Source organism: Cetorhinus maximus, chromosome 30 (genome assembly GCF_964194155.1).
Source record: "Cetorhinus maximus chromosome 30, sCetMax3.hap1.1, whole genome shotgun sequence".
Classification (NCBI taxonomy): Eukaryota; Metazoa; Chordata; class Chondrichthyes; order Lamniformes; family Cetorhinidae; genus Cetorhinus; species Cetorhinus maximus.
The window spans coordinates 24,213,617-24,233,002 of record NC_135908.1 but is presented as its reverse complement, the minus strand read 5'-3'; the positions used below and the strand labels follow the sequence as shown (position 1 = coordinate 24,233,002).

General features: G+C 40.0%; 1 protein-coding gene across 2 annotated transcripts in view; it reads left to right on the top strand.

The window, feature by feature from the left end:
• Positions 1 to 19,386, top strand: part of vps13c (vacuolar protein sorting 13 homolog C) — a 350,466-nt gene that overhangs the window by 22,700 nt on the left and 308,380 nt on the right. Inside the window, exons 4-6 of one of the 2 annotated variants that reach the window (XM_078532615.1) lie at positions 3,702 to 3,797; positions 9,363 to 9,464; positions 14,229 to 14,291. In XM_078532615.1, the coding sequence (XP_078388741.1) occupies positions 3,702 to 3,797; positions 9,363 to 9,464; positions 14,229 to 14,291 (261 nt within the window). The remainder of the gene's footprint in view (positions 1 to 3,701; positions 3,798 to 9,362; positions 9,465 to 14,228; positions 14,292 to 19,386) is intronic. The other variant, XM_078532613.1, reaches the window with a different exon arrangement.

The window sequence follows — 19,386 nt, the reverse complement described above, 5'->3', positions numbered from 1 at the left end:
CACATAGTTTGTTTTTTTATTGTTAAAATGATACTCATTTGTGGTATTGTATATTGCCTTTTTGATACAGTAGTGCATGGAAGTGGAAATATTGATGTTTTATTAACACAAAGTAGGAATTAAAAATGTGTGCAAAGTGCGCACAGGTTCTGGGATCAGCAATATTTGCCATAATACTGGGGGGTTCCTTAATCGGAATAATTGACTTCCAGCTCAGAACTGACTGGGAAATCCAGCATAAAGTGGCAATCCATCAGATAGAAAACAAGCTAGCAAAACAAGTTAGATCAAAAATTCCCCTTTTTGTTCAAGAGAAGGGGGAACTAACTTGTGCTCAGTGAACATTCATTTCTCGATAACCATCGGGGAAAAATATTGCTTACTCATCTCTCTATTTGTAAGATATTTTTGTACATTAGACTCATTGCTGTGCTTTCTAAAATAAATTTAACAAATGTTCATGAGTAATGAATTGCTGGAAATGCTGTTGGATGTCTTAAAGATGTGGAAAGTTTTCTATAAAAAAAGTTCTGTTTGTTTAGTTATGGATCAGTTTAAAAAGGCAACCAATACAGCGATAATCAGTCCATTTAATCACCTACTTACAATTTGTTACACAAAGTAACAAGGCAGCAAGTCTGAAAGATGGACACTAGCCCAATCCTTGGGAGAACAGGCCATTGAAACTGTTCCTTGCTCCTGTTCTGACTTTTCCCATATGACCAAGGCATCAGCTCCTCTAAGCCAATCTGTGACACTATAGCCCTTTGAAACTATATATGGACATGCTTCCACTCTTTTCAACAGCTTTGCAGAAGAAACAATTTAAAACCAACCTCAGTAGGACAGTTTGGGATTATGGAGTTGCCTTTCCTTTCCTTCCCATTTTGATTTCCTTTCAACCTCTGTAGGGGTATGTGATGGTATACCTGCCAATCACCTGGATTGCCACCAGTAATGAAGTAGTTTGCTTGTTCAGTATCCTTGTCACTGGACTCAGTCTGCAATCCTTACACCATCAGGATGCACTGCAGCAACTCACCATTATAGCACTTCTCCCCTGCCACAGTCCCATGTGAAGGACTGAAGGCAATGTTAGGGGAACAATATCATTTCCAATTTACCCTCCAAGACGTACACCATCCTAACTGGAAATCTATCCCCATTCCTTCATTATCTCTGGATGAATATCCTGGAATTGCCCGGTAGACACCATTGAGGAAATGCTATCACCATAAGAACTGCATCAGTTCTGAAAGGAAGCCAGCATCATTTCTCAGGGCGAATGGGACTGGATGATTAAGGGGGCCTTGATGATGATGTCCACATCCTGACCAGAACAAGAAAATGCTGCCTGTAGGATGTACAGTTATTTTGCAGCATGTACACTGGTATTGATACAGAGTATGTCAAATTACCGCAGAAGGTTGACCTGCTCTGACGCAGTAGTTCATTATCACAGCTCCAGTTTGTTTCCCTGCAATTTGCATGCACGTGGCAAAACATGGGGGAGACGGTGGTGTAGTGATAATGTCACTAGACTAGCAAATCAGAGGCCCAGGCTAATGCTCAGGGGAAAAGGATTCAAATCCCACCACAATAGCTGATTGGATTTAAATCCAATTAATAAATCTGGAATTGAAAGTTAGTCTCAGTAATGTTAACCATTGGTTTGTTATAAAAATGATTGCTGTAAAACCCCATATGGTTCACTCATGCCCTTTAGGGAAGGAAATCTGTCACCCTTACCCAGTCTGGCCGACATGTGACTCCAGCAATGTGGTTGACTCTTAACTGCCCCCAGAAATGGTCTAGTAAAAGCCACTCAGTTCAAGGGCAATTGAGGATGGGCAACAGATGCTGGCCTTGCCGGTGACACCCATATCCCACGAAAGGATAAATAAAAATTACTGGGTGTCCGATGGAGCCGTGGGAATAAGTGTCAGCATGACACCTCTCACATCCAGCTCAATTCTTGTTTTCTCTTTAAGACTGCTGCACTTATCTCCCCCAATCAAATCCAGCAAGTCTTGAGCAAAATGTGACCAAGCTATAGATAGTATAATTTGGATATTAGAAATTTGTACTTGGAGGATAGCTTTGCAAACTATGATATCTGCTCCATTAAGGGCACACTTCGAAATTCTCGTAGACGCAACTTTCCTTTGCCATTTGTATGTGAAACATAAGTTCAGTGTGAGAATAAAGAATGCAGCTTCATTTAAATCTTTTGCTGATTTAATTTTCGTATCAGGATTTTGTAAAACCAGGAGAATGTCACCACCTTGTGCCATTTCATACTTAAAACTAAAAATAGGGCTTAGGTCTGGAAGTCTTGAACTTCTGATCATCTCATTAATTCCTGCAAGTAAGGAGGTCAGAGGTATACTGTTGTGGCAATCAACAGCTAAAATTGGTTTTGAAAGAGTTAATTTTCATACATAAGTAGAATTAAGTTAGTAAATATGCGACAATGATATTCCAGTGCAGACAGGCTAGTAAACAGCAGAGCGGGAGGATTAAAATCTTGAAACACTTTGCAATTGTGTAGTGAGTAGACAGGTGATGGAGGGATGCACCTGAAAAAAGTGCCACTGTTCCCAACGGTGATATTTGATATCACAGATAGAAGCCCAGATCTTCCAAGCAGCGGCAGTGATCGGCGGATTGCTGCTGCTATCGACAATTCCACTGACTAGATGCTGCTGCACGTTTTTATTGGGATCTTCCGAGCCTGGTTATCTCAGAAAGATGCCGTGCAGAAACACTTGGGGAATTCTATTGAGGTGGCATGGAGTCAGGTGGGAAGACAGGACATGCCCCCTTTTTATAGCACTAGCTGCCATATGGTAAGTTTAAAGGCTTGAATGTCACGGGGTGAATGTTAGTGTGTGGGTGGGAAAGTGGGTAGGAGGTTAAGTAGGTAAGATAGGTGAGGTGGCAGTTGGGTCGGGTTAAGGGGATGGTGGGGTGGGTGGGTGGAGGGCGGTCAGGTCTTGGGGGAGGTGATTGGTGTTCTGTTGTGTAGTTACCCAGATGTTAGACTAGGTTTTAATATGTTTGACATTTCTTGGATAACAACCCAGATAAGTACTACCGAACTATCTGAAGTCTGACTCTAGTTAAAAGTTGGAGACATTTGCGGAGGGTCCCGGGTTGCTGGAGAATTGTCCATAGGAAGTTGAAACTTCCTGGGCATTTCCCATGGAGGTTGGCGCATTAGGACTTCCTGATGTGCATCTTCAGTTGTGTGTCCGGTTTCTGACAATCCAGAGATTGGAAGATTTGGGCCAGAGATGATCAACATAGCAGAGAGAGAAATTTGAGAGAGATTATTTTGAGTATGTGGCAAGGGCAGGGAATGCCCTTTGAGAGGTGCACAGACATGATGGACCACATAACCTCGTTCTGTGCTGTGAAAGTCTGTAGTTCTCTCTCCAGAAAAACTTGTCCAAATTTATGGATTTTTGTGCAGGAAGACATCCAGTGTTGCCAGGTCACCTTTTGTTAATATTTTATTGATTTTTTTTCAGTTTTCTTGTGTTTGATTTTAAATGAATAGGATGGGAGATATAATTGCCTATGACTTGGTCTCTGTAGAGCCTGGTGTTTTTTTTAATGTACAAGTGAGCCAGTGTTATTATTGCTGTCTGTACAAGATGTTTTCTTTCCTGTTGGGTAACTGTTGATTTCATTGATAGACAAGCTTACTTTGAAGATCCCATGGAAGAATCTATACAATGAAGCAGTGCTCGCTACCCTGGATGGTTTGAATCTTCTGGTTGTTCCAGAAGCAAGTAAGTAATGCTACAATCCTGCTAATTTTAATATTAATTTGTGGGGTTGACATGATGATTAGCATTTCTTCAAACTGGTCAATGGTTATACAATATGGAACCTTTAGTTTGAACATCATTTAAGTCGACTGTTTTGGTCTTTACGGTGTACTGAAAGTGGTACGATTTTTGGCTTGTTGGATAAGTTAATGTGTTGTCACACAGAATGATGGATAAACTGGTTTAGGATTATGGTTGGCAATGCAGGTTGGCTGTATTACTGGAGGTTTCAACATACCAGCTCCTCCCTCCAACAACCCTTGGTTGCCCAGCTTGCCCACTGTCACAACACAATGACCATTAACCATTTCAAATGCAAACAGATCTTTCCTTGCTCGACTGACACTCCAGAATCATCCAAACAGACTCTCCCAGACCCTCCCAACATTTTTGTAACAAGTAAACAAAAGTGTTGAAAGAAAATATATTTTTTAATGCCTCAATGTTCCCTCTCTGCCGGATCGCTCCTAGCCATATCCTAGTGATTAATCTTCAATTCCTGAAGACTCCAGGATATTTCTTGGGGGTTGGCAACCTTACTTAGGATCAAAGGAGTGGAGTGTAAATAACTTGCTGTCACTTTGACCATTTTCCCCCAGAAAGGACCTAGATACCAGTTATTTTAAAATGGCTTGATTTAAAGTTTGCTTTAAATTAGCTAGCTGTTCAGGACAGCCTCGTGTTGGGTTGTGAATCTAAAATCAAAAGATAGGTATTGAATATACTAATTGGCGCTCTTTACCCCGGATACCAAATGGTAAACAGTTTTGCCTTGCTCCGTAAGAAATAAAAATTGCACCCACTGTGTTGGGAGGGTTTTGATCTCTTTCTGAGGAATAAAAAGAACATAGACATCAAGGAAAGCAGGCCGCTGTTCTTTTGGAAATGAGTTACTCGGGCAGTAAAAGGCTGTGAAATGCTACTACCTAGTACTGTAGGATAGCGAGCACAGGGGCTGGCCTGTTTAAGTAATGGGATCATATGTAAAGAATGAACCAGTTGAGTCTGATGCTCCCTGTTATCCTGTTCATTTCACCTTGTTACAGCATAAAGCACTCGATGAACTGAATCAAGTTTTTGGCTGCAATTAGTGTTAACTTGGCAGGCTATTCGAGATTGAATGAGGGAAAGCAGGAGTGAGGATCTAGAGAGGGGAGCAGGAATGGGAGGTGAAGGGATGAGGAGAGAGCCAAAACCTTCCCTGAGGAGGTTGGAGGATAGATGTGATGCTCAGTTTGGGGAGGGGGAGGTGCTGTGCTGTTCCAAGACACAATGACTCTTGTTGGGGGTGAGAAGGTAAGTGCCAAGTTTCAGAATGCTGCCCAGTGGCAGATGTGGTTCTTCACGGTAGTGGGGAGTGGGGGTTTAGGTGAGCATGCCAGTGCAAAATTCTAAATGCTGCATTTCTGGGGAATATGGGGTTAGAGGTTTCCAAGCCAGTAACAGTTGCCAGTGTAGTGGGTGGAAAGCCCGTTTATAAGTTCAAGATGCTGTGGGGTTCAGGAGGAGCGGGGAATGGAGCTTGCAGGAAATTTGGAGGTGATTCAAAGTGGGGACAGGGATGGGTTTGGCTTTGCATAATATTGGGAGGTTCAGAATTGGTTGTTGATTCTACTCTGGCACTGTAGGCTGAATCCACATGTCCAGTTCATGGCAGAATAATTGTCTGTCGTTTGTGGTGCTTTTTAAAAAAAAATATTGATCTTTTGCTTCAGGGAGGGGGGAAAAATTCAATTGATAAATTTTTGATCAGGGCATGATATTGAGCATGTACAGAGGTATGGTTAGTTCATGTTGGGGACTTGGGGTAGGGTTGGTTATGTTGATTTGAAACACTTGGTGATGGTGTCTTTCTCACCTGCATTTTGACTTCTTCGGATATGGGTGGAGCTTCAGGGCATTGGGATTTTCACGAAACATTGGGCGAGAAGCAGTGGGGTTATTTGCCCAACTTGCTTAAGTCACGTGGGATATGAGTCGGCTATCATTTTTAATATAGAACAGTTCCCTTTCCTTCTCTTTCTTTTTTTCCCCATTCTTTGAGACTTTATATTTAATTTTACTTTTGTGTTCTACCTAATCTTAATGGGTTGTTTTTAACTGGAAACAAATAAACATTTTGCAGTTCATTATTTTGTTTCCACTTCCCCTTGGCTCTTGTCATTTGCAATATAGTACATGGGAATGACAACACAGAAACAAGTGTTGATGTTCCGCACAAGCTGCCTCTCACCATATTCATCTGACTCATCTGTCAGCTTAACCTTCTATTTCAAAATGAATTTGTATTGAGTTGGTACAAATAGTTTTTAGAAGCTGGCTTGTCATAGGTTCAAAAAAAACCCAGCAATTGGAAATGCAATCAGGTCAATCTTGAGCTTTTATAAGGAAAAGCTAAAGACTACTGAACAAATGCCCTTGTTCAAGGCCTATTGAACTCTTCTATTTAGAGAGATAATTCCACAGGTTCTTGCTATACCAGAACTTTGGTGCTGTTTGCTGTGTTTAAACGCATAAAGTAGTTGTATATGACTATGCTGGTAGAATGGCTCCTCTAAATAGCAATTGATGTTAATGGGTAGCCTTGGTTCTGTTTTAGTCCTAAGAAATTCCACCTTGTTACTTCAGTTGGTTAGCCTATTGTCATTTTCAAACTGACCTATATGTCACTGTTTGTAGTTTTTCCTATATATGACGAATAACCAATGGATAATATGATTTTGTGCCTATAAATCCATTGTACCTTAGCTTACATGAAAAATAGCAGCAAGATCACGATTTGAACATTTTGTTTGATCATTTGTTTTTACGCTGCTTTATAAGTGACATCCCACACAGAGAAGGCACCATAGACCTGGGAATATTTAAAGGAGTGTAGATTTTTGCAATGCTTGTTTACCATTGGGCAAAGTCTAGCAGGTGCTATGATCTGCTTAAGAAGTTGTAATGTGGACCCTTCCTGTAGACATGAGCGCAAAGAAATTTCATGTCTTCCTTTTCTTGCCCCTCTCAAAAGCCCAATATATATTAATATATCAAATTTTGCCCGTGGTAAAGATTTTCTTTGCGTGCTTCTCGCCTACTGAGAAGTGACATGTGCAGTTCATGATTTTCAGTTTCTTTGTTTTGATTGGGGTTCCATAAGAAGTTTTCTGGTTCCAGGCTCTAGCCCTGAGCCCTTATCTGGCAGGACCACAGTTTCTGCTGGCAGTCAAGGGTGGACTGCCAGACTGTTCAATAGAAAGTTTATACCTGTGTACTTGTATAGCAGTAAACCTTTGTCTGGAATCTCTGAGTATGGTCATGTATTTATCAAAACCCTGACTGCTATCAATGATGCCTTATACCAACTGGAACAGAGTGAATATTTTTAATATTCTGCTCACCAGTTTCTAATGAAAAAGGTTGAGAGCTAACCTCATTCCACCCCTTAGCCAAAGCTTAATTGTAACCATCTGCCCAGAAGATTTTTGTTTTGAAGCTACCCAAACATAACAGTGGCAAGTGGTTATAAGGCTGTAATCAAATTTCATGCTTTAGACAGCTGAACAGAGGAAAGGACGCCTGAGCAGTTTATGGACGTCATTTAAAACCTGAGATTGCATTACAACCTTGAAATTAATACTTGTTACAGTTTCAGTTGTTCAAAGTTCAGCTTGATGTTTACATTGGACGGCTCTTCAGTTTTTGGTTTTTTAATGTCTGGAAGCTGTGTTAACTGTTGCATTTTTAAAGCTTAATCACTATCTATAGCTGTGCATTTCTTGTAAGTCACTACTCTGGTTAGTTTTGAGCTGGTAGGAAGGTAATGGGAGACAATATTTTTCAATGCATAGAGGGAGAATGTAGAGTAAATGAGCAACAACGCGTTGAATTTGGCTTGCCTTCACTCAGTCCATGTTATGGTATGTTCAGTATGTCATTATAAACCTGAGTTTTGCTCTTTGCTTAGCATTTTCTTTCTCATCACTCCATTTACAGACATATTTTATACTAGCTGTGGCAATGTTAGTCCAGGACTTTATTCAAGATCAATTTTTCCTTCATTTTTTTCCCCTTGTAATTAACTGACCTAGTTACACTTTTCACAAAAAAAACTTATGTTTTGAGTGAGTAGAAAATTGGGGTTAATAAAGCTTGGTGGAATTTGTATGAGAACTTGGTTCTCTGATGTGGTGATGGGTGGGGTGTTGTTAGTGGGTTTGATTACGCTGCTTAAACACCTCAGGGGAGAATCCCCTGAATCTTTTTGAGGACACTCGATTTTCTGCTGGTACTTTTGATCTCTGGAATTTGCAGGTGGCCAGTGAAGAGGGAGGAAGAATGATCTTGGGGATCATTTGCTGCCTTTGGAAAGCATGATTCTTGCACCTTCTCGCATTGGGCTGTATCTTCACTATTCCACATAAAGATCTTTGAATTGTTGGGCTAGCATCTCTCCCTGAATCCAGCAAGCTACTTGTTTCTAATCTGAAAGTTGAGTTGTTAGATTAGGAATTTATTGTCCTTGTTCATTTACACCACCCATTTTTCATAAACTCTCTACCAATTGGGCAGTAAATACTGGCCTTACCAGTGATGCCTACACTCCATAAACAAACAACAAAAAACTATTCACCATTATGAACAGGTTCTGCACTGAGCAAACAGTTGCCAGATGTGCAACCCATAAATTTTAACTCTGTCAATAAATATGCTTACTGCTTGTGTGTTACCATAGTAATTGACAACCTCTTTGCAGAGCCAACTTCTGTACCAGATAATCATATTATCAAGGCTAATGGAGACCTGTTATCCATTAAAAAAAATATTTTTATAAAATTTATTAAGGATCATTCTCTTAAATCATGAGCTGTGCTCTGGTTAAAAAGATGTCAACAGGCTTTCTTTGATCTGAAATATATTGCAGAAGATGCAAATGTAGCTATAGATGCTTTAGTTTTGTTTTCCAGATTTAAAAAAAATTACTGATCGCTTTTGCAATTGATTTAGGTAACAAAGGGATCATGGTGATCAAGATTGGATCCTCTTTTTCCTTTCCTAATCCAGGACCTTGCATTCTCCACTGTTTGCCCACTAGTTTTTAGCAGTCATTTGTTAGCAAACTTTCCAGCTTTGTAGAATTGGAGTGTTACAAATTCCAAATCTCGAAAATTGATTTACAGGGCAGCTGAAAGTCCAGAATCATTGTTGCAACAAGTTGAGGATCTCTTTCTTCCCTTGTATGTTCCCATGAATTGTTAAAGATTGCTTTCCATCCTTTCCACTTTAAATATTAACTTCTCTAAAGTGAAGCATATATACATCAGTTAGTACTGGAATGCTGTGAAGTAGCAGCTTGTACAACTGGGCAGGATCGTAGACCAGTGCAGTCTTTTGAGTTTAGTGGCTCTAACTTAATATCACCTGCATTTAAACAGACTTTTGTATTACTTTTATCACTGTCTTTTGCTGCAGATAATGGTGGTAAAATGAAATGAATATGTACCAATTGTAGAAATTCACAATTATTGTTTATTCCTAAAGGTGTCAGATATGATGCAGAAAAGGAAGAGAAACAGCTGCAGGAAAACAAGCAGAAAGAACTACTCCGAATTGAAGATGCCTTGCAAAAAGCAGCAAAGAAAGGTAAGGAAATGCTTGGAAAAATCTCTGCGAGTTTTTGCAGTATTTTTCTAATTGTATGTAATGTGGTTTTGACTATTGTATTGTGGCTCATGGTTCATAACCTGAAGATTTAAGTTCCTGAAGCCCCCATGGTCTGCATCCTGAGGGTGGCTTCAATCATGCAATTCAAAACAAGGAAATAAATCTACATATATGCTAGCTGTCAGGTTTTCAGCCTATGCCAGACTTTCGGAAGAAGAAAAATGTAAACCAATAAGTTCAATTTGGAGTGCAGGGAAACATGTTTGAATCAATCAATTCAACATTACTTTCTCCACATACAGATTTAAGCCAGTTAAGTTTTAAGATGAGCTGATGGTTTATAAGAGTCACAGTTATAGGGTATGTTTATTTTGTATCTGCTCCCAATGAAATCATACCTAACAAACTGCAAAGAGCTTCTAAAACATTTTTATTTCCTCTAAAGAAACCACACAGCTTTCCTTGACACACGCTTGGCTATTGCAAGTGTGAAGATTTATTTTCTTGAAACTAGATGAAATTGCTTTTGGAGATGATGAGAATGTTTACTGCTGTGAATGCATAAAATTTATTTTGACCATTCCTATTGCTGCACTTGTGGAAATGCCATAGCTTGGGAATAAAATGAGCAGTGAGATTGGAGTGACAAAGGAGTTTTACTTCATTTTAAAACAATATTCTGAGACCTCATTTAAGATCTTAATAGTATACTGATGGAGGATGCAGACTGTTGGCTTATTTGTATCAGCTACAGTGGCCTGGTTATGCTTTCTGTGCTAGTTTCAATTCATTTACTGTGTTAAATTCATTTACATGCATCTTTAATGTTGGTGCAAGGTTTTTTTACTTATTTGCTGTTTGGTAAATTATGCAGCTGTTTAATAATGAAGGAAAATGTGATTAACAAAATAATTTGCTTATATGCAAATTTTTGACACCCAACTAGTTCCAACATCCTGATCCATGTAGCTCTTAATCAGTGATTGCTACTGAGTGCATGCAATATCTTGTGGGTAGCTTATTATTTTCATTGGCTGGTGTTCAGGCATTTTGTACTACAGCTCTGCAACTGGTTGAATGCATCCGTCAACATTTATACAGATTTAAGAGGTTTATTAGCTGCTTGAGAAGTTCATAAAGACCATTAGTGCAGTTTATCCTGATTTAACCTTTCATTGCCAATTTCAAAATTGCTTTTGCAGAAATTGGACATAAAAATTTGTGTTCCTTCAAGTTCCTTAATGGCTTTCAATTTTAACAAAAAAATGCTGTTCTTTTTGCAAGTCTTTGTGCAAAGAGAGGGTTAAATCATTATGTCAAGCATTAGGAAGGTGGGAGTAGGATCACCTTGTTGGATGAAAAGGTCATTTTAAAAAAATCTTTTAGTATACTGTGGTACAGTTGTACATCATCCCCAATAAGGAAGATTCTGATGGGTTCTTTCTTGCCTTATACTTGTCTATGCACTTGGTGACATTAAACTTGGGTAGAACAAAAGACAACGTTTGCTGAAACTTTGTCACTTATCCCAATGTTTGTGTTGTCAAAGCTGAATGAACCATTTTGAATTATTTCCTGGAGCTACTTAACATGGAAGTGTGGGAATCTGGGTTCACACTACCCGTGTACTTTAATGTCATGGGCTGTTTGTGGGTTCAGTGTACAATGAGTTAAACAGCTTTCTGTTTATGCTTTGTGAAGCAAGCCTAAGACAGGGATGAGGAATTGAAGGAATGTGTAAAGGTCATTCATCCATGTCTTGAGGGTCTGGGAGATGTTGGTCTGGTCACGGTGCTTACAGTAATAAAGTGATCGGAAGAGCTTAATTGGACCATATAACCATCGTCACAATGGCTAGGACAGATTGAGATGGGCAACGTGCATCCTCTTGGTTCTGAGCTGTTGTACCATTTTGTGTGTCTTTGATGTATTGTGATTTAGAATTGGTATGCGTGAAATGTAGAGATCAAGGGTAGAACTAGTATGAGTTCTGAGTGAACCACTATGTGGTAGTCATATTGGATTGTGGAATGCAATGTACCCGCGTTCTCATCGTGAATCGTGACTCAAAGACTCTAGAAGCATTGGAATCATGTAGCGTGAAGTAACTGAGTACTCATATTGGTTTTGTAACGTTAGCTTGTTAAAGACCTGATTCTGTGGTTCGTTGCAATCGATGTTTCTGTTACTCTAGTGTTTAAAGTGACAAAACAAATTACAACAAGGAAGCAGCCCAGCAGGAGGCGATACAGCGAGGCTTGTGGAGTATTTTGAAATCGGTGATCTGGTGCTGATTGTTACCCTCGACGCTGTCTACAAAATCCCCTGGGCAGATGCCAATCTGTACGGTTCCTAACAGACCAGGGAGGACACTCTCAGGCTGTTGAAAGATTCATCGGGCAATGGAGAAGTTGTGAAAAATTGGCAGGATGTAAACAGCATTCACGCTTAGACTTAAAAAAAAAAATCATTCTGACTTAGACAAGTACAGGCCAATTAGTCTAGCATCAAAAAATGGAAATTACAACTTCAATTGGATGAGTAACTGTATATGGCTTCATAATTAACAGTCAACATGGTTTTATGTGGGGTATGTGCTGATAGACAAACCTCCACTTCTTTGAGGGTGTCATAAGTAAAACAGTGTGTGGAAGCTGCTGCAGATAGCTTATTTAGATTCTGAGAAAGCTTTTTCTAAAATTCCTATGTGAGAGATGATTAAACTGAAAACCATGGGGCTCTACATAAGAATGCAGGTCCGGATTAACAACTGGGAAACTCAGAACTGTTCAGCTCTGAGGGTCATTATGGCTGTCTGGTAGAGGTGCTGAATGGAGCACAAGTGATTGAGGGATTGAAACCTTGTCAGAAAATAAGTTGTAAATTTGATTAAATTTATAGATGTATAAGGACATTTGGGAAGGAAGATGCAATTAATATTTTTCAGAAGGTTTTTTGTAAAGAAATGGCAAATGAGGCTGCCAAATGGAAATTATTGTAGAATAGAAGAAAGGAGCATGTATCGGAAATCCTATCTCATAAAATGTCTTCTTTCTCCCTTCCTCCTTTGCCCCTTGCCCCAGGGATTATTATCTTGTCATGCCTACTCTAAAGCACCTCGCACTGCATTAGGGTCTTTCACCATCATTATCTTGAAGAGTTTAAAAATACCTGCAAAGTAGAGGTTTTTGAACAGGGCCCTGGACCATATTGCGTTTTCAAGTGGCTAGGTGCTGTATGACTACAGGAAATCAGTGTTTCAAAGCTTCAAGCACTGTAGTCACTTCTACTGGAAAGGACGTGTTGTTTGACTCTCTTTATTTTTGCCTTGGCGCCTGAACAGGTTCACCCTCCTGTTGCAGGAATGGAACAAGTAAAAGTAGTTCACTGTCCTGCTGCTGTTCCAGCAGCCTCCATTCCTTTAATCCGACCCTTCAATTCTTTCCTCAAGGTTGGAAAGATTGTGAGTGTACTTCAGTCTAAATGTTCTAATCTTAATTTTATGAAGGAGGGGATCAGTTCACCTATAAATTCTCTTACTTTACAGTGTGAACTGCCCTGTTTCCCCCAGCACCAGCCTCGATGTTGAAATGCTTTACACTTTGGATGAAAGTGAAATTAATGATTCTGGACTTTTCGGTTTTCCTAAGAGTGACTTTTATTATAATGATACTGAAACAATTGCTTGACAAACTCTTCAACATGCTTATTAAATGTATCTCCATTCCTACAAATAGGCAAATCTAGTTTGATTGTACTGGTTCTGCAGGCAAGTGTTAACAGTTTCTGTGGTGTGCCTGAAGCATTTAAATTTAAATTACTAATCCAAGTAGGAACTTAATTTAATTTCCTTATCGCTGTCAGATAATTTTAATTTAAAGACTTTGTACTCATAAGATAAGTTGCATACTGTTTACTCCCATTCAGTTAGTAAATCCATATAAATATCATTGATCTGCATATGGCTGAGAATATTGGAAGATAAACTCTTTCCAGTTTGTGGTTTGGATGGCTTTTAAACATGCATGATGAATTAATCTCAAATAACTGGAATTGCTCAACTTTGTTTGCTTTAATTCAATAGATTAACCTAATTCAGCATGAATTGTCAATTATATCTTTTCAAACAGTTTTTCAGGGAGTTGCCTCTCTGTAATTTATGAAATACAAACTTTTTCTTGTTTCCTCACTTTTCTTCATCATGGACATAGAATCACTTTGTTGCTTCCCATATGTTAGGCCCACATGTTAACCAAGATTTAATTCTTGTACAGTGCTAATTCTGGTTTCTCCCTTTCTCTTTCTACCCTTTTTGCCCTTGACCCTCATTTCTTCTTGAATAACAACTTGCACTGGTACGAGTTCATGGGTATCACTGGCCCTCCACTATTAACCAGGTGGATGGTCAACTGGGAGCCAGAAGGACCAAGTCAGACCCAGTGCTCAGACCAATTGTAGCATCCCCCTTTTGGTGAAAAATATTTAACTCCTATGAATCCGCAAAAGATTAAATTGCCCCTCTGATCTGGATGACTCAGTGCCACTGCGTTTAACATTGGGGATGATCTGTGTATTTTTTCCAATAATTGTATGTTGTATGTTTGAAGGATTAACAATTCATCTGAATTACAATGTTTACCTACTCAAATTTGAATACTTGGTTAAAATGTTTTAACACTACTGTATTATGAATATTATCTTCATCTATAATGTTTGTTATTATTGCTGCTTGCTGGGATGAAGGTGCCTCTTCAGGAGAATTCTTGTTTTCCTTGGAAAGCTATGTTTATAAGGATGTCAAACCTGGTAGGTACTTCAATGCAAAATTGTATTACAGCAATTTTGGTCTATTATGTTATTAAAAAAAGATTATTTTGTGGCAACACTTGGTGTTATATTAAAAAGAAAATGAGCATGATTTTTTTTTTCCAAATAAAACTCTGAATTTAGATTTAAAATTCAAACCAAGCCAGTGCCAGTGCCCTCAGAGAATAAATGGAAAGGGGTTTGGTGGGGCAGGGGGAGGGGAAATCATTAAAACTAGCGAGGTGATGGAAAATTTCAGTGTGCCTTGGTGAAGTGTTCAGAATAAGTGCATGCAATGCCAGAAATACCGGGTTTATAGAAATTTAACTATATAAAGTCCTGGTGGGATCATATCTGGAGTATTGTGCACAAATTCCTTAGAAAGGACTTAGAAACATAGAAAATAGGAGTAGGAGTATGTCATTTGGCCCTTGGAGTCTATGCCACCATTCAGTATAATTGTGCCTGATCCTCTATCTCAACGCCGTACTCCCGCTCTCTCCCCATACCCCTTGAGGCCTTTAAAGTCCAGAAATCTATCTATTTCCTTTTTAAATATATTCAGTGACTTGGCCTCCACAGCCTCTGTGGTAGAGAATTCCACAGATTCACCACTCTCTGAATGAAGAAGTTTCTCCTCATCTCAGTCCTAATTGGCCTACCCCGTATCCTGAGACTGTGACCCCTTGTTCTAGACCCCCCCCCCAGCCAGAGGAAACATCATCCCTGCATCCAGTCTGACCATCCCTGTCAGACATTTATACGTTTCAATGAGATCCCCTCTCATTATTCTAAACTCCAGTAAACACAGGCCTAGTTGATCCAATCTCTCCTTGTATGACAATCTGCCATCCCAGGAATCAGTCTGGTGAACCTTCGATGCACTCTGTATGGCAAGTATATCCTTTCTTAGGTAAGGAGGGCAAAGCTGTGCACACTACTCCAGGTGTGGTCTCACCAAGGCCCTGTACAGCTGCAGTAAGGAATCCTTGCTCCTGTATTCAAGTCATCTCGCAATGAAGGCCAACATACCATTTTCTGCCTTAACTGATTACTGCACCTGCATTCTTGCTTTCAGTGATTGGTGTACAAGGACACCCAGGTCCCTTTGTACATTAACAGTTCCCAATTTATCACCATTTAAATAATACTCTGCTATTCTGTTTTTCCTACTGAAGTGGATAACTTCACACTTGTCCACATTATACTGCATCTGCCATGTATTTTCCCAATCACTCAACCTGTCTAAATCACCTTGAAACCTCTGAGCACCCTCCTCACCGCTCACATTCCCACCAAGTTTTGTGTGATCAGCAATCTTGGAAATTTTACATTTGGTTCCCTCATCCAAATCATTGATATATTGTGAATAGCTGGGGCCCAAGCACTGATCCTGCAGTACCCCACTAGTCATCGCCTGCCACTCTGAAAAAGACCCATTTATTCCTACCCTGTTCCCTGCCTGCTAACCAGTTCTCAATCCATGCCATTATATTACCCCAATCCCAAGTTCTTTAATTTTATACACTAATCTCTTTTATGTGGGACTTTATAAAAAGAATTCTGCAAATCCAAAAAAACATATCTACTGGTTCTCCCTTATCTAATCTGCTAGTTATGTCCTCAAAAACCTCCAGTAGGTTTGTCAAACATGATTTCTCTTTCATAAATCCACTTTATCTAATCTCACTGATATTTTCTAAGTGTCCTGTTATCACATCCTTTACAGCATTTTCCCAACTATTGATGTTAGGTTAACAAGATTAGTTCTGTAATTCCCTGTTTTCACCCTCCCTTTTTTAAATAGTGGGGTTACATTTGCCACCCTCCAATCTGCCAGGACTGTTTCAGAATTTTGGAAGATGACCACCGACACATTGTCTATTTCCATGGCCGCCGCCTTTAGTACCCTGGGTGTTGATTATCAGGCCTTGGGGATTTATCGGCTTTCAGTCCTATTAATTTCTCCAGCTCTATTTTTTAGTAATACTAATTTCCTCCACTTCCACCTTCTCACTAGACTCTTGGTTCCCTAATATTTCTGGGAAGTTATTTGTGCCTTCCCCTGTGAAGACAGACTAAAGTAGTTGATTAATTGCTCCGCCATTTCCTTGTTCTCTATTATAAATTCTCCCTTTTCGGACTGTAAGGGACTTACATTTGTCTTCATTAAACTTTTTCTCTTTACATACTTGTAGAAGCTTTTATAGTCCACTTTTATGTTCCTTGGAAGTTTACTCTCATACTCAACTTTTCCCATCTCAATCAATCTCTTGGCCCTCCTTTGCTGAATTCTCAACTGCTCCCAATCCTCAGGCTTGCTACTTTTTTTCTAGCAACTCTATATGACTCTTTGGATCTAATACTATCCTTAATTTCTTTTCTTAGCCCTGTTTTTTTTGCTCCAGAAAGAAATGTATAACTGTTGCAATGCATACATTTTTCCTTAAATATTAGTCATTGCCTATCCACTGTCATGCCTTTTAATGAAGTTCCACAATCTATCTTAGCCAACTTACACCTTATACCTTCGCATTTGGCTTTGTTTAGATTTAGGACCCTAGTTTCAGATCGGACTACTTCACTTTCCATCCTAATAAAGAATTCTATCATGTTATGGTCACTGTTCCCTAAAGGCACAACAAAATTATTAATTAGCCCCTTCTCATTGCACAAAACCAAACCTAGGATAGCCTGTTCCCTAGTCGGTTCCTCAACATACTGGTCTAAAAAATCATCTTGTGTACACTCGAGGAATTCATCTGCCACAGTATTATTGCTAATTTGGTTTGCCCAGTCTGTATGTAGATTAAAGTCACCCATTATTACTGTAGCACCCTTGTTACACACATCTTTAATTTCCTGTTTAATTCTGCCCCCTACCTTATCACTACTGCTTGGAGGCCTATAGACAACTCGCACTAATGTTTTCCACCTCATGTTGCTTCTTAGCTCCACCCAGACTGATCCGACATCTAGATTTTCTGAGCCAATATCTTCTCTCACTATTGCACTGATTTCATCCTTAACTAACAACACCACACAACCTGCTTTTCCTTTTTGCCTGTCCTTCCTAAATATTGAGTACCCTTGGATATTCAGTTACCAGCATTGGTCACTCTGTAGCTATGTCTCCGTAATAGCAATCATATCATATCTGTTTACATCTATTTGCCCTGTTAATTTGTCTACTTTATTGTGAGTGTTCCATGCTTTCAGATACAGTGCCTTTAGACTTGTCTTTTTAACATTTTTACACATTTTTTTGTACTATGGCCCTATTTGCTGCTAGCACTTGTTCCACTTTTGCTTTCTACTTTTCTGCCTTTCATTTCTATCTTTATTTCTCCATTCAGGTTCCCATCCCTCCGCCAGTGTTGTTTAAACCCTCCCCCACAGTACTAGAAAATACCCCTGTGAGGATATTGGTCTGGGTCCTGCTGGGGTGCAACCTGTCCAGCTTGTACAGGTCCCATCTTCCCCAGAATCGGTCCCAATGCCTCAGGAATCTAAATCCTTCCCCCCTACACTATCCCTGTAGCTACGCATTCATCTGGCCTGTACTGCTGTTCCTGATCTTGTGAGCATGTGGTGCTGGGAGCAATCCTGAGATTACTATCTTTGAGGTCCTGCTTTTTAATTTATTTCCTAGCTGTGTATATTCTGCTTTCAGGACCTCATCTCTCTTTTATCTATGTTATTAGTAACGAAATGGACCACAACCTGTCGCTGATCACTACCTTCCCCCTCAAGCCCCCTTCAGAATGCCCTGTAGCTGCTTCGTGACGTCCTTAGCCCTGGCACCAGGGAGGCAACATGCCATCCTGGTGTCACGTCTGTGGCCGCAGAAATGTCTATCTGTTCCCTTACAAGAGAATCCCCTATCACTATTGCTGTCCCATTCTTTTTTTCCCTGTCTCTTGTCCCTCCCCAACACTTTGCAGCTGAGCCACTCGTGCCATGAGCTTGGCTCTTGCTGCATTTCCCTGAGAAACCATTACCCCCAGCAGTATCCAAAACGGAAAGATTCCCTGTTAGAGAAGGAGCTGGACGCAGGGGACTCCTGCCTTTAACTCTGGCTGGCGGTCACCCATTCCCTTTCTGACTGTGCACTCTTTACCTGTGGTGTGACCACCTCAAGGTACGTGCTATCCACGGAGATCTCAGCCTCGCGGATGCTCCACAGAGACTCCAGCTCCAGCTCCGAAATGCAGATTTCAAGTAGCTGCAGCTGGCGACACTTCCTGCATACATGGTTGCTTTGGAAGTGTCCCTGACTTCCCACAACGCACAGGGGGAGCATTCTACTTGGCCGAGCTGCCCTGCCATAACTTACCCTTAAATTTCTCCCTCTACTTGTACTTCCTTTAGTTTCGAGTGAAGAAATACTCACCAGCCCTACTTAGCAAGGCTCTTCTTACTGTGGAAAGGTAGCAAATAAAAGGATCCCTCCTTACCTCTTCACCGAACTCTGTCTCTCACCAAACTCCAACTGAAGCACTCTAATGCAGGCCAAAGCAGCACAGTAGATGGCTTGCTTTTATGCTGTCTGAATCTAGCTTCTGATTTATTGACTTTGGAAGGAGTGTCGAGTAGATTCTCCAGAATGTTACCAGGAATCCAAGGCTTAAATTATGAGGAGAGAGTACCTAAACTGGGATTGCATCCCCTTGCGTATAGAAGGTTAAGGAGTAATTTGATTAAGGTTCTGGAGTAATTTGATTAAGGTTCTTTGGATTTAGAAAGTAATTGATAGGGTAATTAGAGAGAAATGTTTCCCAATGGTAATAGAATTGTAGAATGATTGCAGCAGAGAAGCAGGCCATTCAGCCCATCGTGAGTGTGCAGATTCTCTGCAAGTGCAGATCAACTAGTCCCTGTAGTCCTGCAATTTTTTTTTCTTCGAAGATGCTTATCCAATTCTTTTTTGAAAGCTACAATGGAGTCTACCAGAATTGGACACACTGCTCCAATTGAGACCGAATCACTGTTTTATAAATGCTCATCACAACTTAGCCTTCATACCCTATGCCTCTACCTCTATTGATGAAGCTCGGGACCCTGTATGCCTTTTAACCACTTTCTCAACCTGCCC